This window comes from Xenopus tropicalis, chromosome 2 (assembly GCF_000004195.4).
Source record: "Xenopus tropicalis strain Nigerian chromosome 2, UCB_Xtro_10.0, whole genome shotgun sequence".
Taxonomy (NCBI): Eukaryota; Metazoa; Chordata; class Amphibia; order Anura; family Pipidae; genus Xenopus; species Xenopus tropicalis.
This window is the reverse complement of record NC_030678.2, coordinates 111,797,859-111,817,448: the sequence shown is the minus strand read 5'-3', so window position 1 is coordinate 111,817,448 and position 19,590 is coordinate 111,797,859. Positions and strand designations below refer to the sequence as shown.

The 19,590-nt window shown below is 37.6% G+C and overlaps 1 protein-coding gene across 1 annotated transcript; it reads right to left on the bottom strand.

Moving 5' to 3' along the window:
- Nucleotides 1-360: 360 nt before the first annotated feature.
- On the bottom strand, nucleotides 361-16,891 carry cdc16 (cell division cycle 16). The gene is given in 18 exon segments (NM_001005030.2): nucleotides 361-1,117; nucleotides 2,598-2,688; nucleotides 3,381-3,516; nucleotides 5,966-6,027; nucleotides 6,452-6,515; nucleotides 7,088-7,240; nucleotides 8,683-8,808; nucleotides 10,579-10,652; nucleotides 11,081-11,130; nucleotides 11,394-11,473; nucleotides 12,002-12,135; nucleotides 12,519-12,610; nucleotides 12,735-12,894; nucleotides 13,106-13,240; nucleotides 13,711-13,749; nucleotides 14,241-14,338; nucleotides 15,519-15,573; nucleotides 16,548-16,891. Coding segments are annotated over 18 exon segments (1,866 nt in total). The 5' UTR covers nucleotides 16,596-16,891; the 3' UTR covers nucleotides 361-848.
- Between the last annotated feature and the right edge of the window lie 2,699 nt (nucleotides 16,892-19,590).

The window sequence follows — 19,590 nt, the reverse complement described above, 5'->3', positions numbered from 1 at the left end:
CAGAAGCCAAACAGGAAGAAATAACGCTGAGCTGTGTAAAGAAAGTTCCCATAATGCCTTACTTCTTCACTCGGACCAAGACCAAGGGGTATATTTATCACGCTGTGTAAAAAGTGGACTAAATCATTACTGGTGATGTTGCTCATAGCAGCCAATCAGATGCTTTGCACATGAATTACAGACACAAGAAATCGTTTGACAGAGAAGCCAGTGCAGCGTCTCTGTGAGTGCTTATGGCTGTATTTACATAGACCTTTCTGATAAAGCTTACTTAGTTTTTACCTTTCCATCTCCTTTAAACCTGTATTTCACCCATCCTTCTCTGAATTATCTTACATGCATATCCTCTGTCCAGGCAAATTGATGCAAACAGCATTTTTTTATTTTGTACATCTGTGTATTTATGAAGGACTGTGAACATTTATCACAAATAATATGGCCTTTAATTAATTTCACATTTCATCTGGAGTAGGCTGCATCATGTTTCAATACAAAAAAAGCTCCTGCATTAATACATCAGACTATTGATGGTCACATGCTCAACATTCAGACATGTAATTTTTGTGACAGTTTATACAGTCATAATAGCTGTTCATGAATACATTAAAATGTTAAAAAAAAATATGAAATGTATGCCTCCTATATTTAGCAGTAAAATGAAAAACTCTTTGTAAAGTTATTGGTATCCACTGCCAGAGAAGCCATCCGTGCACATTAGAAGACCAGTTATGGTCAGAAGTTTTAGCTCTGTCTTCCATAACTAGGGGTAATCCCCCAGAGATCCTGAAATAATCCTCAAGAGGGGACTTGCACAGTGCAGTGTGACCGTATCTGAGGCATGGCTAGACTCATGTGCTATGATCAGACATGGAGGTTTCCAACATCATATCACTCTCATTCATTTCAATTTCAAGTGCTTCTTCTATTGGGGATCTGGTGTCAGAGGATTTGGGTAGAAGATAAGAAGTGTCCAAAGCCATAATACCACTTTCATCAAGGGACTGACGTTCAAAATCAAAGTCTTTCTCTTCCCAGGGGGGTGAAATTATATTTTTTAGGGTTTTCATTGTGTGAACATCAAAGTCATAACACCTTAACTTGTCTTTAATTTCCGTTCCTAGGGAGAAACAGGTTTTAGTTAACAAAGAAATGTACTATGCTTAAATCAGTCTACTATTTGTTAAAGGGAAAATATACATTGTTCTATAACCTTTCAGTTATATTTAGTAAAGAATTAACTTTCTCTTTCTATTTAGATTTACTTATGGGTAATGCTAATGGGATACCATGTACAATGTATTTCATGTTGAGGAATGCAACATGAACATGAGAAGAACCCCATGTTAAATACTCTAAAGCAGTGCTGTCCAACTGGCGGCCCGCGACCTCCCTCTGTGTGACCCCCCACCTGTCTGGCTGCTTTGATGCTTTGTATAAGCTTTAAATGGTATCAGTACTAAGATTAATTGCCCCCCTGCATGTTTCTCACCTCAGATTCAGGCTGTAATCCCCCTGTATTGTTTAAAAATGTAATCCCCTGTGTTGTTCACACTTTTTAATCCCTGCATTGTTCACCCCCTGCAGTGTTCACACCTCAGGCTGTCATCACCCACATTGTTCTCCTGTTCACACCTAAGACATTGTATGTACTGCCTGGCCTATGCTGCCTGTGTGTATGGCACACACAGGCAGCATAGGGCAGGGAGGGTATGGCACACACAGGCGTGGTAGGACAGGCAGAGTATGGCACACACAGGCAGCATAGGGCAGGTAGAGTATGGCACACACAGGCATGGTAGGACAGGCAGAGTATGGCACACACAGGCAGCATAGGGCAGGTAGAGTATGGCACACACAGGTATGGTAGGGCAGGCAGAGTATGGCGCACACACAGGCAGCATAGGTAAGGCAGAATATAGCACTCTGCCTGCCCTGTGCTGCCTGTGGGGGAGGTTTGTTCTGGGAGCTTGTTAGCATTTGGAAATAGCCAATAAATGGTCCCTAAGGTGTGTAATTATGTGCTGGGGGTTGCTGTGCTATCCACAGGTGAGGAGGAGGCATATGGATTTAAGGGTGTGTCTTATGACATAATATAATTCTTTCATGTATGAATAACGGTTGATATTCGTGCAGTGAGGACCAAGCATTTGTGTTTTTGCTGCACTACCACCATTGTGATAGTGGGTGTGGTTTAAAAAGGGGAGTGGTCAAAACTGGCTTCCATTAGCAGCCCTCCACCACCTATGCTAGAGAAATTCCGGCCCTTGGCACCGCAGAAGTTGGACAGCACTGCTCTAAAGGGCTCATTTACAAAGGCTTGGTGCAAGAGTTAATCCTTGCCAATGGTTACAAAACTGTGCCCTTTAGCACACAGTGCACAAATCGATATCCCAGATGTGCAGGCCCGCCGGAATCTGTTTTACCTGCTGTTTGGACGGGTTCAGGCTGACCTTATCACAGCAGAAGCGGGCCACAGGCCATTGGGCCAAGCCACCCTCCCCACCCACAACCAGTTGCTTTGCTTTTAAAGTATTATTAGGAATATATATATATATATATATATATATATATATAAATTATATCTAAATTAAACTTACCAATATAGGCTTCAGAGTCACCAATATACATTTCTATACAATGTCCAAGCATTGTGACTGAAAATGTATCATCTCTCCTGAGTCCAAGGGCCTGGAAGACAGGAGGGAAAGTCTGAATGCCAAATCCTGCAGTAGTTCTCAATCTGCTGAGCTGCCCCTATAGTGGGGGGCTGTGGGCCAGGTACGGTAAGGTTTGAGGAATGCCTATAAGATAACCCTTGCAAAACAAACTTGAAGGTCAGATAGGGTTGGCATAGGGGTATAAAACTTAGTTTCTATCTAGATAATCTTGAATATATGGGTGAATAACTGATACACTGATAAGTGTCAGGCCAAAGGTTTGACATCTGGGAAGGGGGGCTTGGAATGAAAAAGTCTGGCAACTATTGCCTTTTTACACTAAAACATATTTACAATGCTTTAGGTGAGGAAAGTAATATGACAAATATGCAGATATTATGCAATATATTTACTGCACATGCATTAAGATTTCATATTTCACCTTTAGTTTAAACCTTGACAAAACCATAACAAAGTAGGGCTGTAATTCCCCAGGCAGGATTCATGGCTCTCTTATAATAAATTATAGATTCACTATCTCTTACAAGGTCAGTTTCAGAACTTATGATGAAGACCAACTGCAAATTGTTTCAGAATATTACTGTCTAAATCATACTAAAGCTAACGCAAAGGTGACAAAAAAAAAATTAAAAAAAAAAAATTAAACACCATTTTAAATGATCACATTTAACAAAACAAATACTAGTAGACAAGATATCTTACAGTGTGAAAATAATCAATAGCACTCTCAAAATTTCCCATTAGGCTGTGTATATATCCAATAGCAGAGTAAGTGGAAGCATTTTGTGGTATAAGCACGAGAGCTTGTCGATGATACTCCAAGGCTTCATCATACTTCCTGTTAGGGGGAAGAACAGGTTAATAAACCTTTTGTGCCTGTATACAGTTCTTATATAAAGATAAACCAAAGAAGAACTCATGTGCATGGATTTTAGTACAGGATTATTGTTACAGCGCCTCATTGTTGTCAACCACTTACAACAGTAAACATCCCTCTAAACCAGAATTCATTAACCTTTCATGGCCACATTTGAAAGCAGGCTTGATGGCTGCCCTTATGTGTTTGCTGAATGGAGTTCATACAGATGCAACTACTTCAGTTCATTATCTTTGTAAGGGCCCTCTATACCGATTGTTTTGCTGCATATTATAAAATCTGTATGTTCAACATCTATTTTACATTGCAGTGGAATATATTTGCAATTTATAAAATAACAATAATAATATTATCAAGGTGACCTGCACTTTCATTTGTAAACACTGAAAACGTTTTTAGTTACTGTTTCTATTTGTTTTCTAATTATTTTTAACTAAATACTGTATTTCATAAAAGGGAAGCACTGATTTCAAAACATGAAACATGTTTTAAGCCACACTTAGGGGTATATTAATCATGCTGTGAAAAAAGTGGAGTGAAGCATTACCGGTGATCTTGCTCAGGGCAACCAATCAGCAATTAGATTTCAACAGTTAGAAAACCAAAGCAAAGCATCTACTGTAATTGGCTGTTATGAGCATCACCACCAGTTTTAATCCACTTTTTGCACATCATGATAAATATACCCCTTAATGTGGCCTATTTGGCAGATTTCTGCTGCTGATTTTGATCCTTCAGACTGATTTGCCAAGTTATCTGCCCCTGTCTGGGTACGCCCAACGGGTCAACCTGCAGATATCTGGCCTAAATTAGCCCCATATTGCCCACCTCAGGTGGCATATCGGGAGAAGAACCACTTATTTGACAACCTCCCTAAATGACTGTTTCTTACCGTGTATGGCCAACTTAAAATGACGTTTTAATAAGTTACAGGCATATTTATTATGCTGTTTAAAAAATGACGAGAAAATTCGCCAGGCTTCGCTGTGTAAAAAAACGACATAATTTTTTTTACCCTATTTCTTCCGCCAGAACTTACGTCAAATAACAACGTAAAATCTGGCGTTCGGATGGCGATCTTCTTTGTTTATTTTTACACTGTTTTTTCAGCAAATTCGTTTTACACAGCTTAATAAATATGCCCCTAAGCTTCAAACATCCACACATACCGGTTTGATGTTAAATGTTAAGTAAAGGGTAAATCACCTGCGGAGTTGCAATTGATTATGCACCATCCTCCACCTGTGATTACAATCACTGCCTTCAGATTCCGGGCCAGGGATCCTCTTTTCTGAAAAACATCCAAGCCCTTGGTATTGTTCTAGTGGCAGCCATATAACCACCTTCTTTCTTGTCTCAGAATCTTCTCTCTAGCCCTGGACTGTGTGCAAGTGCAGTACAGTACAGTAGAAGTTCAGCTTTTTTACTTAATCAAATATTACTCAACTGAGCACAGGCAACTGAGACCACCTGCAAGGGAACCCTGGGAAAGGTAAGACGGCAGAGTGGCACTCAAATTAAGTACCCCAGGCCAGCATGTTTTTCAGGAAAAAAAGAGCACTGTCAAGGATCTGAGTAGCAGATGACTGCATGATGACTGCATGGTGCCCAACACATTGCCACTCTAGTGATCAACACTTTCCTTCTTTAAAATTATGTGTTAGTGGACAGGACATTCTCTGGTGCATTCTCATATGCTAGCAAGCACAGGAAAGCAGGCCCTTGCTTGGAAAGCTTTGCAGGGAAGCACTGGCCAATAAAATGGTTAAGCAGCAATAAAAACCACCTAAGTAACCCCTAAACCTAATGGATGTCTTCACAGCAGGAGGCAGCGTCAGGGTTGGACTGGGCCGGTGGGACTCCAGGAGACTCCAAAAAACCTGGTGGGCCCCACCGACCCAGCCCTGCTCCCTTTCAGAAATTTAGGCATTACACCCCAACCCCAGCTGGAAAAAAAAAGGAATGCAATCATGGGCAAAAGTAAAAGCAACATGGTGTGGCTCAATGTGTGTGCGGGGAGAGAGGGTGGTTGCAGCTGGCGGCATTTGGAGGAGATCATGACTGGGGTGGGAGCTCCGAGGTGGCAGCCCCGGTGGGGCCTGGACACCCCAGTCTACCACTGGGCAGTATTTAAATCCTCAGGTGGATTTCAGCCCACCTTTGAAGCTAAAGTTACTGTGAAGGCTACTGTCAGAAAAGGCAGTGGATAAATGCAGGCCCAGAAACAGCCTGACCAATCACTATTGCTCCACAAGGCATTTGCCTGGGCTGCCGGCTTGGAAAGCAAGTTAAGTTTCATTGGGTTCCAAAACTGAAATGGTGATTTGTATTTTTTTTTTTAGGAAAGGGGCCAGAAGGTTTAATATTTACACACAAACACGGATATAAACTGGGCAAAAGATGTACTTACTTAAGTTTTCTTAGTACATGACCCAGATTATTAAGCAGTGGCTCCCATTTATCCACAGTTACCTAGAAAAGAGGAAACCATCAGTCACAGATATCCAGAATAACCAGGGAGAATTTTCTACCATAGAGAGTGTCATTTTTGGCTATTCCCCAATTACAATTATGTCAGTCCTTTTTCTTGCTTTATCGGTCCAACTGAAGAAGCTACTTGAGCTGCTTTAGACCTATTACTACCAGATACAGTAATAAACAACTTTACTTTGCCTTTATGAATATATTATGAAATCTTTTAAATGAATGGGGTTACTAATATAGAAAAAATAATACCACTGTGATACTGGGTAAGGTTTTATTTGAATCATCACTTGACCTTGTTATGTAAAGTATGCTGTAACACAAATAACCTGTAGTGCATTACAGAAATCCTCAGTGAACTTTTCAAAGCTATGCTGGGATGGTATGAAGGCCATTAATAAAACTGCATTACCTCATCTCCAATGACTCGGATTTTTTCTAAAGCATCCAAGAACCATTTCTCAGCAGTCTTCCAGCTGTAAATAACAAAGATGAAGGGCCATGCACAAATACTTTAATACATCTCTTGTATACCACATCAAGCAATAAGAAAAAAATGTTTTTTTATGATTAAAAACAAAAGTCTCACTGAACTAAGTTTGAAAAGGTGGTTACTGCCCCTTTAATTACAATATCTTAATGATATTAAAGTATTAAAAAAAGTATTTGCTATCGAAAGCAACATTTGTTTTCTCTAGGTCCGACAAGGTAACAGGAGTCAGGTCTCCATGAAGCAGAATTCATTGTATATTATTTAGCTGCAACAGATATATATGCTTATATCTGTAAATTTAGCATAATGACAGTGCTACGCCCTCCTTAATTCTTCATAAGAATACCTTTCTGATAGTGAACAGCACACAATATTTCTAGGGCTTTAATCACCTACATATCCATCTTTCTATTAATAATAATGGTTTCATACTCAGTGGGTCTTTTAAATAAACCAATTATACAAACAAGTCTGGTTTATTTAAGAGAACTATTGCACATTACTAACTAAATGAAAATAAATGTATGCATGGATAGAAGTCTTGCAATTACTTACTCTCCATTCTGAAATGCCACTACCCCAACTTCGTGCATAACAAATGGGTCCTCGGGGGCAATACTCAAAGCTTGGCTGAAAAATCGCTCTGCTAGTTTTGAGTTATTGGTCAAGCCATATTCTAATCCAATATAGAGCATGGGCAAGTGACACCTGGAAAAAGAGATACAATGCTATTAGTTATAGACAAAGAAAAAGATACATTCTGTAAGACTGCATGAAATAGTAATATGAATAGCTATTATTAAGTGCCCACATTTTCTGCAGCACTGTACAATAAATTTATGTAAGGAACATACATTACAACATTAAATGACCTTTATTTTTTGCCCTCCTACCTATTCAGTTATGCAACTGTTGGCAGATTTTTTTAGCCTTAACAATGGGACCAATTTAGAGCATTTCATGCAGCATTTAAGTACCATGTCTCTGCATTTATTTAACAAGTGCTCTGCAGTTTTTTTCCTAAGCTACAACCACATGGGTGTTTGGCCAGAGACACTTACCAGGATTGAATGAGTTTTTTTTCTAATTCGAATAAACTTGCATTTTTAAAAAAACTCAAATGCTTGCTTATTTATTAACATGGTAAACTTGATTGAATAAAAAAAAAAAAACTTGAAAACTTCAAATTGAAAATATGGCTTGACTTTTCCTAGGACAACTTCTATTGACTTTTACATGAACTCGCAAGCTTTTAGCTGTGGGTTTTAGGGCTTTTTGCACTTAATAAATAACAGACATTCGAGTTTTTGGACCATAACTTGAATTTGAGCACAAAAAAAAACTTCAATTGTGAAAAAATTCAAGCGTTAATAAATCACCCCCTAAATGGGCACCAACGCCCCCCAAGTCTAAAGCAAACGCATGTAGCTAGCTATATTTAGAACAGTCAATGTTTGGCAACATAGTTACTTATGATGCCCTAGCACATAGGTTCCCAAACAGGGGGGCTGGCCCCTCTTAGAGAGCTCAAAAACACATGGCAGCACAGCCACATATCTGCATTTTTATTCTAAAAGGAACAGAGCACTGAATTTACTGTGGGAAATCCATATTGACACTCCCGAATGCATGAAGCTTTCCTTTAAGGGTAAGATTTAGAGTAACAGGGACCCTGAACGATTATTGGACTGCTAAGGTGAGCTTGAATAAAAACTAGGAAACCTTATGTTGCATAATTAGCATTGGACCACCTGTGTGGCTGGTATAAGAGAGATATACAAGAGACTGTAAGACATTACAATGTATGGCAGCTAAAGTAGATAATTTTTGGATATATATATCCAAATATATGGATGAGAAAATACAAATCTTCTGGTAGTAATACTCTTAGTGCAATGATGATCCAGGAACAGGTGTAATTACTGCTTTAGAGTGATATCATTTTTTGCCATGTGAAGTTTGTTTTAGTGTTTTTATTATGTTCCTGTCTATCATCCAGGAGTTATGTAGGATTTGTTTGAGCAAAAGTTTGAACTTAATGTCATTAGTTATATAACTGCTAAAATGATGAACTTAAACACATTATAATAAAAATGATAGTACACATGGTATGAAAATAACAAAACAAAGGCTTGACTGAGTGATCATACCCTTTCATTAGCTGTGCAGCTGTAAAGTATGCAGCCATAGCCTGGTCATGTTCACTCTCTACAGCAAATGAATGTCCATATGCTATCCATGCAGGGCCATAGCTTCTTTCTAATGCAGTTGCTTTGCTGCAACAAAAAATAAAATGTTTATCAACTGGAAACCATTATAATGTCCCACTGACACATAACTGAATAATTATAACATGTTGTATATATTTGAGATTAAAGGAGAATGCAAGTCAAAATGTAAAAAGCATACTGCCCCATAGTCCTCCTATTGTTTAGTAAAAACGCCACACTTTTGGCTCATCTAATCAAATATTTACTCAGTCACACTTACTTCACATTTTCTAGAACAGGCAGCCATCTCTAAAAAGGTAAAATAAATTTGAACATCCCCTGTCAGAAAAAAAACATTTTTGTAAATCATCTTTATTATTTTAAAAGTTTAGTTCACACTGAAATGGCACTGTGTATTTCTTCCCTCTTCTTCTTTATTTGCATTGCACTAATCCAATAGGCTGAATCTTGGCAGCCAATGATATCAAAGATATACAAATGAAGCAGGAGAGGGAAGGCTTGCACAGGACCAGTTCAGTTCCTGTTTGGGTAGCCTGAAAGTTGGTGTTAGCTATCCCTTCCAAAGAAAGAGCAGAGAATGTTTAGCAGTGCTGATCCACTATGCTTATATGGTCTGTAGCTTCAAAACAAAACATTTCAAATAAAGTTGATTTATAAAAATGTTTTTTTTTTTTCTGATAGGGGCTGTTCAAATTAAGACTACGGTCTAAAGCTGACAATCCACTTTAATTTAACGCAATAGCTTTATGCCTTTTATAATACAGCAGGGAGCAAATAAAAATGGATTCAAATTTAACATAGAAAAGGGCTTTTCAGCTGGAAGGCAGCTGTTTTGACATTATTATTTTGCTACAATCTGCTCTACAAAGGTGGAATGCAAGGTAAATTTTTCACTACGCAGAAAGGTCTAAACAGCACTCACTTGGAAATGATACAAGATGTAGATATTCTTTCTACCGAGATTGCTGTCTGCTCTGCAAATGAATTATTTTGCTTTGCCATTTTTACTATTTTACTTGCAGTTTTACTTGAAGAAAAAGATTGCAGTGCTAAGCCTCCAGGTTTATACTTCTCTCTAAAACAGTGAGTATATTTATAACTTGAAAATTGAATATTCAGAAATTATTAGGTAACGGAACAAGGTTGATAACACAACTGATGTATTCTCTGGAATATTTCAGCTGGTGGAGAAGCTCTGCTATTGTCTTCCATTCACTTAAAGGAGAAGGAAAGGCAAAGTCACTTGGGGGTGCCAAAATGTTAAGCACCCCCAAGTGACTTTAACCACTTACCTTGTACCCCGGGCTGGTGCCCCTGTTCGGAGAAAATAGCACCAGCCCGGGGTACCTGGAGCGGAGCACTTCCGCCTTCAGCTTCCTAAACTGCCGGTGGCCGGGCATGCACAGTAGAGCGAAAAAGCCGACTTAAATGTTTAAGTTCGGCTTTTCACTCTACTGCACATGCGCGCGCAGCGAAGCCGGAAGGAGGAAGTGCCGACAGCTACCCCGGGCTGGTGCTGTTTTCTCCTGACAGCGGCACCAGCCCGGGGTAAAAGGTAGGCGGTTAAAGTCACTTGGGGGTGCCTAACATTTTGGCACCCCCAAGTGACTTTACCTTTCTTTTTCCTTTAACTGACAGTGTTGGAACTGACACTTTTCAGGCCAAAAAAGCATTTCCCATTCACTTGATTGGGAGGAGGATTAGTATTATGCCCCAGGGGCCAAAGCCTTAACTAAATAATCCATTTTCAGTCATTTTCTGTACAGATACACAATTATTTCAGTGTTTCTGCACTTTTTATACAATTTTCTGTACCTGAGATACCTCCGGGCATGTTCATTTTTGTGTCCAACCATGAGATAATAGCAACCCACTGCAAACCAGGACACCTACAATCAGATGAAAAAATACAAATACACATTATAAAAATAAAATGTGATTATTTCATACACAGGCATTACCTGACAGGTATACCAGAACTGAATGCTTTTTAGCCATGCTTATAGCCAATTAACCTGTATATACCACCTGTGTCCTATATATAGGACAGCTCTTTGGGCTCTTTGTATGCAGATTAAAATGTATACAGAAGGCATTTTTGAGGTTGGAAGGGCAGATGATCTGCTATTGCACCCCCCCCTTCCTTTCCCAGTGATCCAAAGAACTTTCTTTAGTCATCTTGAATACAACATATTATTCAAAGACCTTATGCTTTAAAAAGCAATAAAGTAGTATCATGCGTTTATATATTACATTACTGTTGGGAACAAATTAAAAACTAATTAAAAATATTACATATTAATTTATTAATACTTACAGGATTGTTTGGATATAAATCCACTAATTTATGGGAAAGATAGAAAAGTTCTGTAGGGATAAAAAGCAACTGTAACATTTCATACAAGCAACAAGCTTTATTTTAAGGCATATTTTTATATAACAAATGAAAACACACAACATTTTTATAGGTTTTAGCAAATCTTAATACTGCTGAAGGTTTGGGGATTCCTGCATCATACTATGCTACTGAAAACATATTTCTTGTGTTATTAATTAACTTGAAATGTAATTTTATTTAACAATTAAATTGGTATCATTAATTACGTGAATCACTTGGAGAGCATGCTTACCATTTGCTTTGTTCAGTTCTACTAGAGTGCCAATATGAACAGGTAAGCAATTTGCATGAAAAGGGTCTTTATCCATTACTCTAAAAGAAAAAGGAGTCAGATCGGATTTGTAATAAGTATCAGGACAAAAGTCCATTCTAGTAACAGGGACAACAGATACCTAATACATTAAAAGGAACAGTAACATTAAAAAAATGAAAGTTTTTAAAGTAATTAAAATTAATGTGCTGTTGTCCTGCACTGGTAAAACTGGTGTGTTTGCTTTGGAAACACTACTATAGATTATATAAATAAACTGCTGTGTAGCCATGGAGGCAGCCATTCAAGGTAGAAAAAAAAATGCCAGAAAATACCCTGCCATAGACAATACTGAGAATTGCCTCTGCTAAATCACACGCAGAGATTTAGCTTCAGCAGTGTAAAGAAAAGTAATGAAACCTTTGTTTAAGTGGTTTACTCAAAGTTTTCACTAAGCTGCTACACATCCCCTAAGAAAGCTAAAGTAAACTCTACAATGTTCTAATTTTAGTGAACAAAAAAAAAAAACAATCTAACATTTTACTTTCAATCATCATGGTTTAGAATGAAGAATATTGAAGTCTACTTACACTGATGTAAGTTTGTAACACATTTTGAAGTCACAGTTGTAATAATGTCTTTCAGCTAAAGATACAACAACATCAAGATTTTCCTGAAGTCCATCTGCAGATTCTGGAATTACAGTTTCACTGGGCTTATTGTACTGAAAGACAGATTAGAACAAAACATAATACAGAGCAGGAAATGGGATAGTTTTTTTTTTTAACACTGCTAGTGTTCAGTGAAAACAAGGTATAATGAAAATGTAAATCCATTTTATGCAAGTACAGTGGTGGCACTGGTGGCTCTAATTCCCCTGTGAAAACAGAAGGGAAGATGATAAAGTGAAGCAGCGTCAGAAAGGCAATTTCTGTGTGGCAGGAAAGTGATCTTTCCTGTGATTCAGACTTCTGCCTCACCAGCAGGCTGCTCTGCCATACAGCCTTGTTCACTGCCTGTCTATATAGTTTCCTTTATCTTTCATTTAAAAAGTGCCATACACAACATCATTCAATAAACAGAGGGAGGCTAACATTGAACTTGTACCTTTTTTAATTTGTTCTCGTAGAGGAAACGAAGCAATTCCTGATCTTCTGAGCACTTTTTACTAAGAGGTAGAGAATCAAGAAGTTCTTTTTCTGATGAGATATTGAAATAAATAAAACCAATTATATATATTCATCAAACTTTGGTTGAAAACATAATGAATGTTGATAGATGCTGTCACTTTCTCATAAAGAACATAATCATATAATTTCTAACCTTCTTGTGCTGTTAACATATGATGAGCTGTTAGGAGGTCAAATGCTTCAAAGCAGTAAACATCAAACTTCAAGGCTTCTTTGTAGCTGTAAGTTGCTAAAGTTCTGTTATCTAAGGCATCATAGATCTTCCCTCGCAAAAGACAAATGGAGCTCTTGATCTGTATAAGATACACAAAGACTGAATTTATATAGCTACAGTTTTAATTAAAATACAGCAAAATAAGTTTTGTTATCTAAATTACATACAGCATGCCCAGCACAGCTGCAAAGAAGCACAGTCCAAAAAAATAGGAAAAGGGGTTTCATTTTTGGTTTTACATCCCCTTTAAGGATTGTTGTTCAACAAAGCATTTTTAGTAAAGACTATACCGAAGACTGTGACATCTGCCATTCTCCTGATGGCTCCTTTAGATCTTCTTTCAGACTCCTCTCAAATAATTTCTTGTTGATTGGTTCTTCCATATCAAGTATATCCAGAGCTTGCTGGTACTCTTTTGCAGCATACTATACAGACAAAAAAAAAATAAAAAATTTCATTAATAAAAAAAACAACATTATTGCTATTTCTATGTAATTTTCATAGAACTTGATAACCAACATCCAAATGAATCACTATCACTTTTGTAATTGAGTTAGAACTAGATAAACAACATCTAAATGAATCATACTGTTAAGTGTGACTTGTCCGTTTTCTATCTAGTTTCTTAAGCTGGCCATACACGCTGGCCCTCTAATCTACAATGTTATGTGAAATAATATAGAGGAAATTAATCAAATGTTAATAACAAGAAAAGGTAGAAAAACATTATACGGATAGTTAATTAACCAAACTTTCTTTTCCTGTTTTGGTGAAAAAGGTACCACTACTACTTCTTCCCCACTTTATGTAATGCACACATTATTTAATGCAACTTCATTTTGTCTTTTGGTGGTAGCATAAAGTAATTATGAGAGACAAACTGGCCTTAACTTACATGACAACGTGCTGCAAGGTATCTGCATGCCTCATGTACCTGAGCAAAATATAAAAAGAAATCGTATAGAAATGTCTATATAAATTACATCGGCAAACCATTAAAGAATATCATGCAGAGTTAGCGAATTGCACCAATTTTGATCCTGTTTTGGTGAACGTCACAAATGGAGGAGAACAAACTACCAGCACAGTGATGCATCATTATTAATTCGGACTCATTCCTTGTATTCATAAAAATGTATTCTATTACTTTTATAACAAAATTCAGTTAAACCCAATATTACCAGCACACAGGGTGTTTGATGGAGAAGCTATGGCTTTTGGCAGCAATCCAAGCCCTGTGTGCTATAAACCTAATAAAGATAGCTTTCGAATGATAAAATATAGATCCATCATTACAATTCTGAGCCACACTACCAGCTCAGATTCTAATGGAGGATTTACTATAATGCTGTATATTAAGCAAATAAAAAGTCTCAGGAAACAGTGGTAGAATTTCATAGTACAAAAGGGTATGGTAAAACTTACTTTGTCCAGTTTACGTGACCTTAAAGCATGAGATGCCCTATGATACTGAGCAGTTAAGTAGAGACATTGTGCCAGCCAGTAAATATCCTGTGGCTCTTCTGTGAATAAAAAAGGAGTTTCAGCCAAACAAATGCAAGCATGAATAAATTATTATTAGGTAATAAAATTGTATCAAAATCTAGAATGAAAAAGACAGATTTTTTTGTTAATGTTTGGCTTTTCACACTACGGAGCATGAGAAAAAAAAGAAGCAGGAACATTATGCCTCAGTGGTGCTTTCTGGAAGAAGGCCAAACAGATGCAGTTTTCTAAAAACTACTGGGAGCATCTTAGGTAAGTGAATACAATCACAGGGGGTGTCTAACTTTTAGCACCGCCCAGTGATTATGACTTTCCTACTCCTTTAACAATATATTGTTATGGTGGAACAGACATATAGTTCTCTTTATTTGTTTAACTTTATTTGTTAACTTTGAAGATATTTTTGCTTTCCCATTCGCATGCTCTGCATTTTTCTGTTTTGCAGAAGTTCTAAAATAAAAATTATTTCATTATCTATTTGTTATGGGGTAGTATTTCCTTAAAGAGATACAGTCATGTAAAGAGTCATGTAAAGAGATACAGTCATGATTTTATGGTGTATTTTTCTTTCCAAATGACACTGTTTACTAGGGATGCACCGAATCCAGGATTCGGTTTGGTATTTGGCCAGAATTTGGCCTTTTTCAGCAGGGTTCGGATTCGGCCGAATCCACGGTCCTGGCTGAACTGAATCCAAATCCTAATTAGCATAAGCTAATTAGGGTTTGGAATGGTTAAATGTTAGGGAAGGAAAAAATTTTTGCAGCGACGATTTTTACCCCTTCCGGATCCTAATTAGCATATAATAATTAGGATTCAGATTTGGTTCGGTATTTGCCCGAATCCATCAGGGTGGATTCGGGGGTTCGGCCAAACCCAAAAAACTGGGTACCGTTTACATAGCAAATAACTACCATTTAAAGTTTTATTCTTCAACCAACAAAGATGTTATTAATCTGTACCCAGACATAGCTTTGTTTCAGTTAAGTGGATGATAATTTGGTTTGTTTAACAATGATGTACAAGGCTAGCAAACATCAGCTGTTTGCATAGGGTATTTGCCAAAAATAAATTTCTCAGGGCTTTAGTTTCCCTGACAAAACCAGGGATCAAAATTCTGCATTTACACGTTGTTTAGCCAACTAAGGAAATAGGCAATATCAACACATACATATACATTTAATCCAAATGACTTACCATGTGACAAGGAAGCAACTTTATCAGCCCAAAAGAGTGCACTTTGGTATTGTTGCTGTTTGGGAGAAGAACATATAGATTATCTTACTTTTGTCCATACTAGTGCCAAAATTCCCACAGTGGTGCAGCAAAACCAAAGCAAAGCAAAACAAGTTAGATATTTAAGCCCTTTTTCTTGAAGATATTACAATCACATTTTGGAATCATTTGTTTTAGTAAACGTGCCACAATAAAGTCACATACATAAATGATCTCCAACAATTACTGAGATTTTTCTCAAGCAAATCTTCCCCCCGTGCTAATGCGATCGTTTGGCCCCAATTTCTTGCCTGATATCGGTCAGGGAGGCCTGTTGGAGGGCCCTATACACGGGCAGTCAGCCAGGCAAGATGACATAAGAGACCTTTGCAACATGTTCCAGCCATCTGCAAAACGGAATCAGCTAATTTCCACTCTCAGTTTGCTGAGTAACCTTGCATAGATTGTCCACTGAAGGAGTTGGCTATGATTGGTTGGTTGGGGAGGACTATGCATTTAGTGCTGTTGTTAACTTGTATTTCTTTTGGTTTTCAAACTACAAGAAATACAAGTTAACAGCAGCACTAAATGCATAATATTTCTTGTAGTTTGACACCTACAGTGCATCCATGAGGTTGACAACCCCCCCTTATCTTTGGAGTGTTCCACCAAGAGACTGGTCCAAACTCTAATGACTAGTAACAGCATAAAACACAGCTGACTTATACCGATAGTTCTCACTTAAGAAGTTTACTATCATGTTTGTTATGATGTGAAAGCACAACCGATTTCTACTCCTAAAACCACTGTTATATATAATATGTTGTTATATTGTTGTGCGGAACTCAGAGGCAGGAAGTCAAAAGCAAGCAATGTCCCCCACACCTAGAGTATATACATATACATTGTATCCAAATATATATATATATTTTTTTACAATGAATCCGTGGGAGGGACTCAGTACAGTCAGAATGCACTTTTTGATGTGAGTCCCAATCCTCTCTCTCTTACCTGCTCTATGTACTGCCGGACTCGCTTTCTCAGACGGTCCAGGTTCATTTTACTCAATGGAAATGCCGCGGAAGCGCGTACGCGCAAGCCTACTAGAGAGCACGCTTCCGAGTTCTGTGCGCGTCCCCGCTCCCCACGATCTGGCTGCAAAAATCTGTACGGGCGATTTGGGGTCGCGTTCCCGAGTCTTCACCAGCTCAGATCCCTTTCTACACCCCAAACACACTAATGACTAACGCTGACATTTTCACCGGAGCAATGACCATAGGCTAGAATAGGAAGGTTTCCTCGTAGCAGGATGGGTGTAACACGCTCAGGCCGCCGGGCGGAAACGAATGGTCGTGCGCTGCGTTCCCTAAGTGAAGGCTCGGCCTTTGGTTGCGACAGGAATTATATGTTCCGCAAGAAAAAGAAAGCAACATAGCGCTGTAATTTTGTAGGTTACAGGCGTGCATCGCATTAATATTTTTTTTTTGCAGTGTTAAAGTTAAATATGTTTAAAAACTTTATAAAACAGACTGTAATACATGTTTTCATTAACATTTTGGTAACTGTTCAGGTACCAATCAAATAACCAAAAAATGTCTCACCATGTATGTGATTTTAGAGTTGGAGGTTGTTCATAGATGATATAGTTGAAAATCCTTTTCTTTGCAATCTTGCTAATAGCTAAATTTGAAAAAAAGTTTATAAGAACTATAAACATTGGAAAATTTCCCTGTTAGCCATTTCGTAAAGGAGAAGGAAAGTCATTTTGGCATTTTACTGCCAATAGATTAGCCACATTAGTGCCACCTAGAACGCTATACTTATTCAGCAGAAAGTTTTCCCATATCTGAGTAAAGACCCCTAGAAACTCCCTCCATATGTTCAAGATAGCAGCTGCTATGGTCTAGCTTGTTCTCCCTAGCTTCCTGCTGCAGCTTTAGCCATTGGTAGCTCAGATCATACATTCTAATGGAAGGTGGAGTAAATTCTTAGGGGAGGGGGAGCAAAAAATGGAGGGGGGAAGGAGAAAAGAGAGAGCTGCGCAGACTTCTGCCCCAAACCTGAAGGAGAGGAGGTCGGATACTGAAAAACATGTTTATGTAAAAAAAGACAAGAAATCCTGTGTTTCTTTTGATAGAGGATTCAGTGCAGCATTTCTGTGAGTAATTATGGCTGTATTTACATAGACCTTTCTTATAAAGTTTACTTAGTTTTTAACTTTCCTTCTCCTTTAACTAACTATTTAAGTTAATTCTTAATTTAATTTAATAACAGTTAATTTTATAATGCTTTAAGCTGGACCTTGGCAATCTCACAGTACCTCAGCCTCTAGAAGTTATTGCAGACCTATACTTCAGAAATAAGTTATTAACATATATCTTTTTTAGTATAGTATTACATAAAATAAACATGTTCAACATGTTTTATCACAGGAAGGTTCTTGACAAAACTGCCCCAGAAAGAAGATATACTGTATATATGCTGTTCAAAATATATCGCTTTTATATTGATTATAGTGAACTAAGAACGAAGAACGACAATGATCAGGTTTTACTTACGGGCAGATCACTCAGCCATTCGAGTAGCTGTGATGCAAAATGACCAGATGTCACATTGTAAAAAATAAAATAAATATAATTTAAATGCAGGTATTAGTAAGGCTAATCAATGGTGCACAGTTGCAGGCCATTAAAGTGCTCCAATTCATCTCTAAATAATGCTTTCTTGCTTATTTACCAAACTATTAGTTAAAACCAACCACCTGTTAATACTGGCGAAAATAACAGAAATGCAGAAGAACAGTTATTAATCTAATTATAATTTGTTACAGATAGATTTTTTGGCTCTGTGCACATAAGGACCAGTAGCAACAGACCACAAATTGGGGACAGATGCTGCACAATTATTGCTTCTTTATCCAAAAGGAGTAAATGAATTATTATTTAAAATTTTGTTCATCCTGTTTAAGAATCCCTACTACGGCACCACCTATGGCTTAGCCCTTAGCTGTGTAAATAAATACAGGGAACAGCACTTATATTTGCCTATTTGTGTCTGTAAGTTACCCTCCCATATAGATTGTAAGCTCTACGGGGCAGGGACCTACATCCTCTTGTGTCTTTGACTCTTAACTTATTGCAACTGTATCTTGTATTTATTTGTATTTATTGTTATACTTTGTATTTATTATCTTAATAACCCCCTGTTTGTATTAATGTATTCTACTGTACAGCGCTGCGTACATAAGTAGCGCTTTATAAATAAAGATATACATACATACAAGATATACAAGTAGTTGAATACAGTGCTATAGCTAACACTATTAATAAGGATAATAACATATTAAAATATATACTTGTATCTGGTTATACTCTGCATAAAAATGTTCATGCTCTCCCTTTTAAGCTTAACTTTTTTACTCATCTTAATTTTGGCCTTTTCAGTGAGCATGATATTCCCTGCCTTGATGTCCTAATCAGATGGTTTTCATGCCGATATTTCAGGCCCTGTTGACATAAATAACAAGCATAAGGAGTAGTATGCTTTCCAAAAAAAAATAAATGCAATCATAAGAAAAAAGACAATGTAATATAATAATGACACCAATATGCAGCTTCTCTGTACAAAAATGTGCATATATAACAAACCTGCTATTGGAGGATAAAATTACAAACCGAACAAAATATATAAGAAAATCATTAGTAAATACACATAATATAATCTGTGCCCACCCCTGTCATATATGCTGTTACAGTACTTCCAAGAAATATGTTGGGATGGCTGGTCATTCTGCCTTCTTGCTTCATATTTTTACTGCTCACATAATTAAAAAATAATTTTGGATCATTTTTACTCCTGTCAGGATTCAATCACTGCTTGTTGTGTTTTACCTCTTGAGCCACTTTGGGCTGGTCCTGACTAATTCTCTTGTCTCTCTTCTACTGTCTGCTCCCTTTCCTCCGCCCACCTCATTATCCTCATGTGTTTCCCATCTTCTAATCTTGATTCTTTATAAGCCTGTCCCTGACCATTGCACCTTGCTTGGTCATTAAGC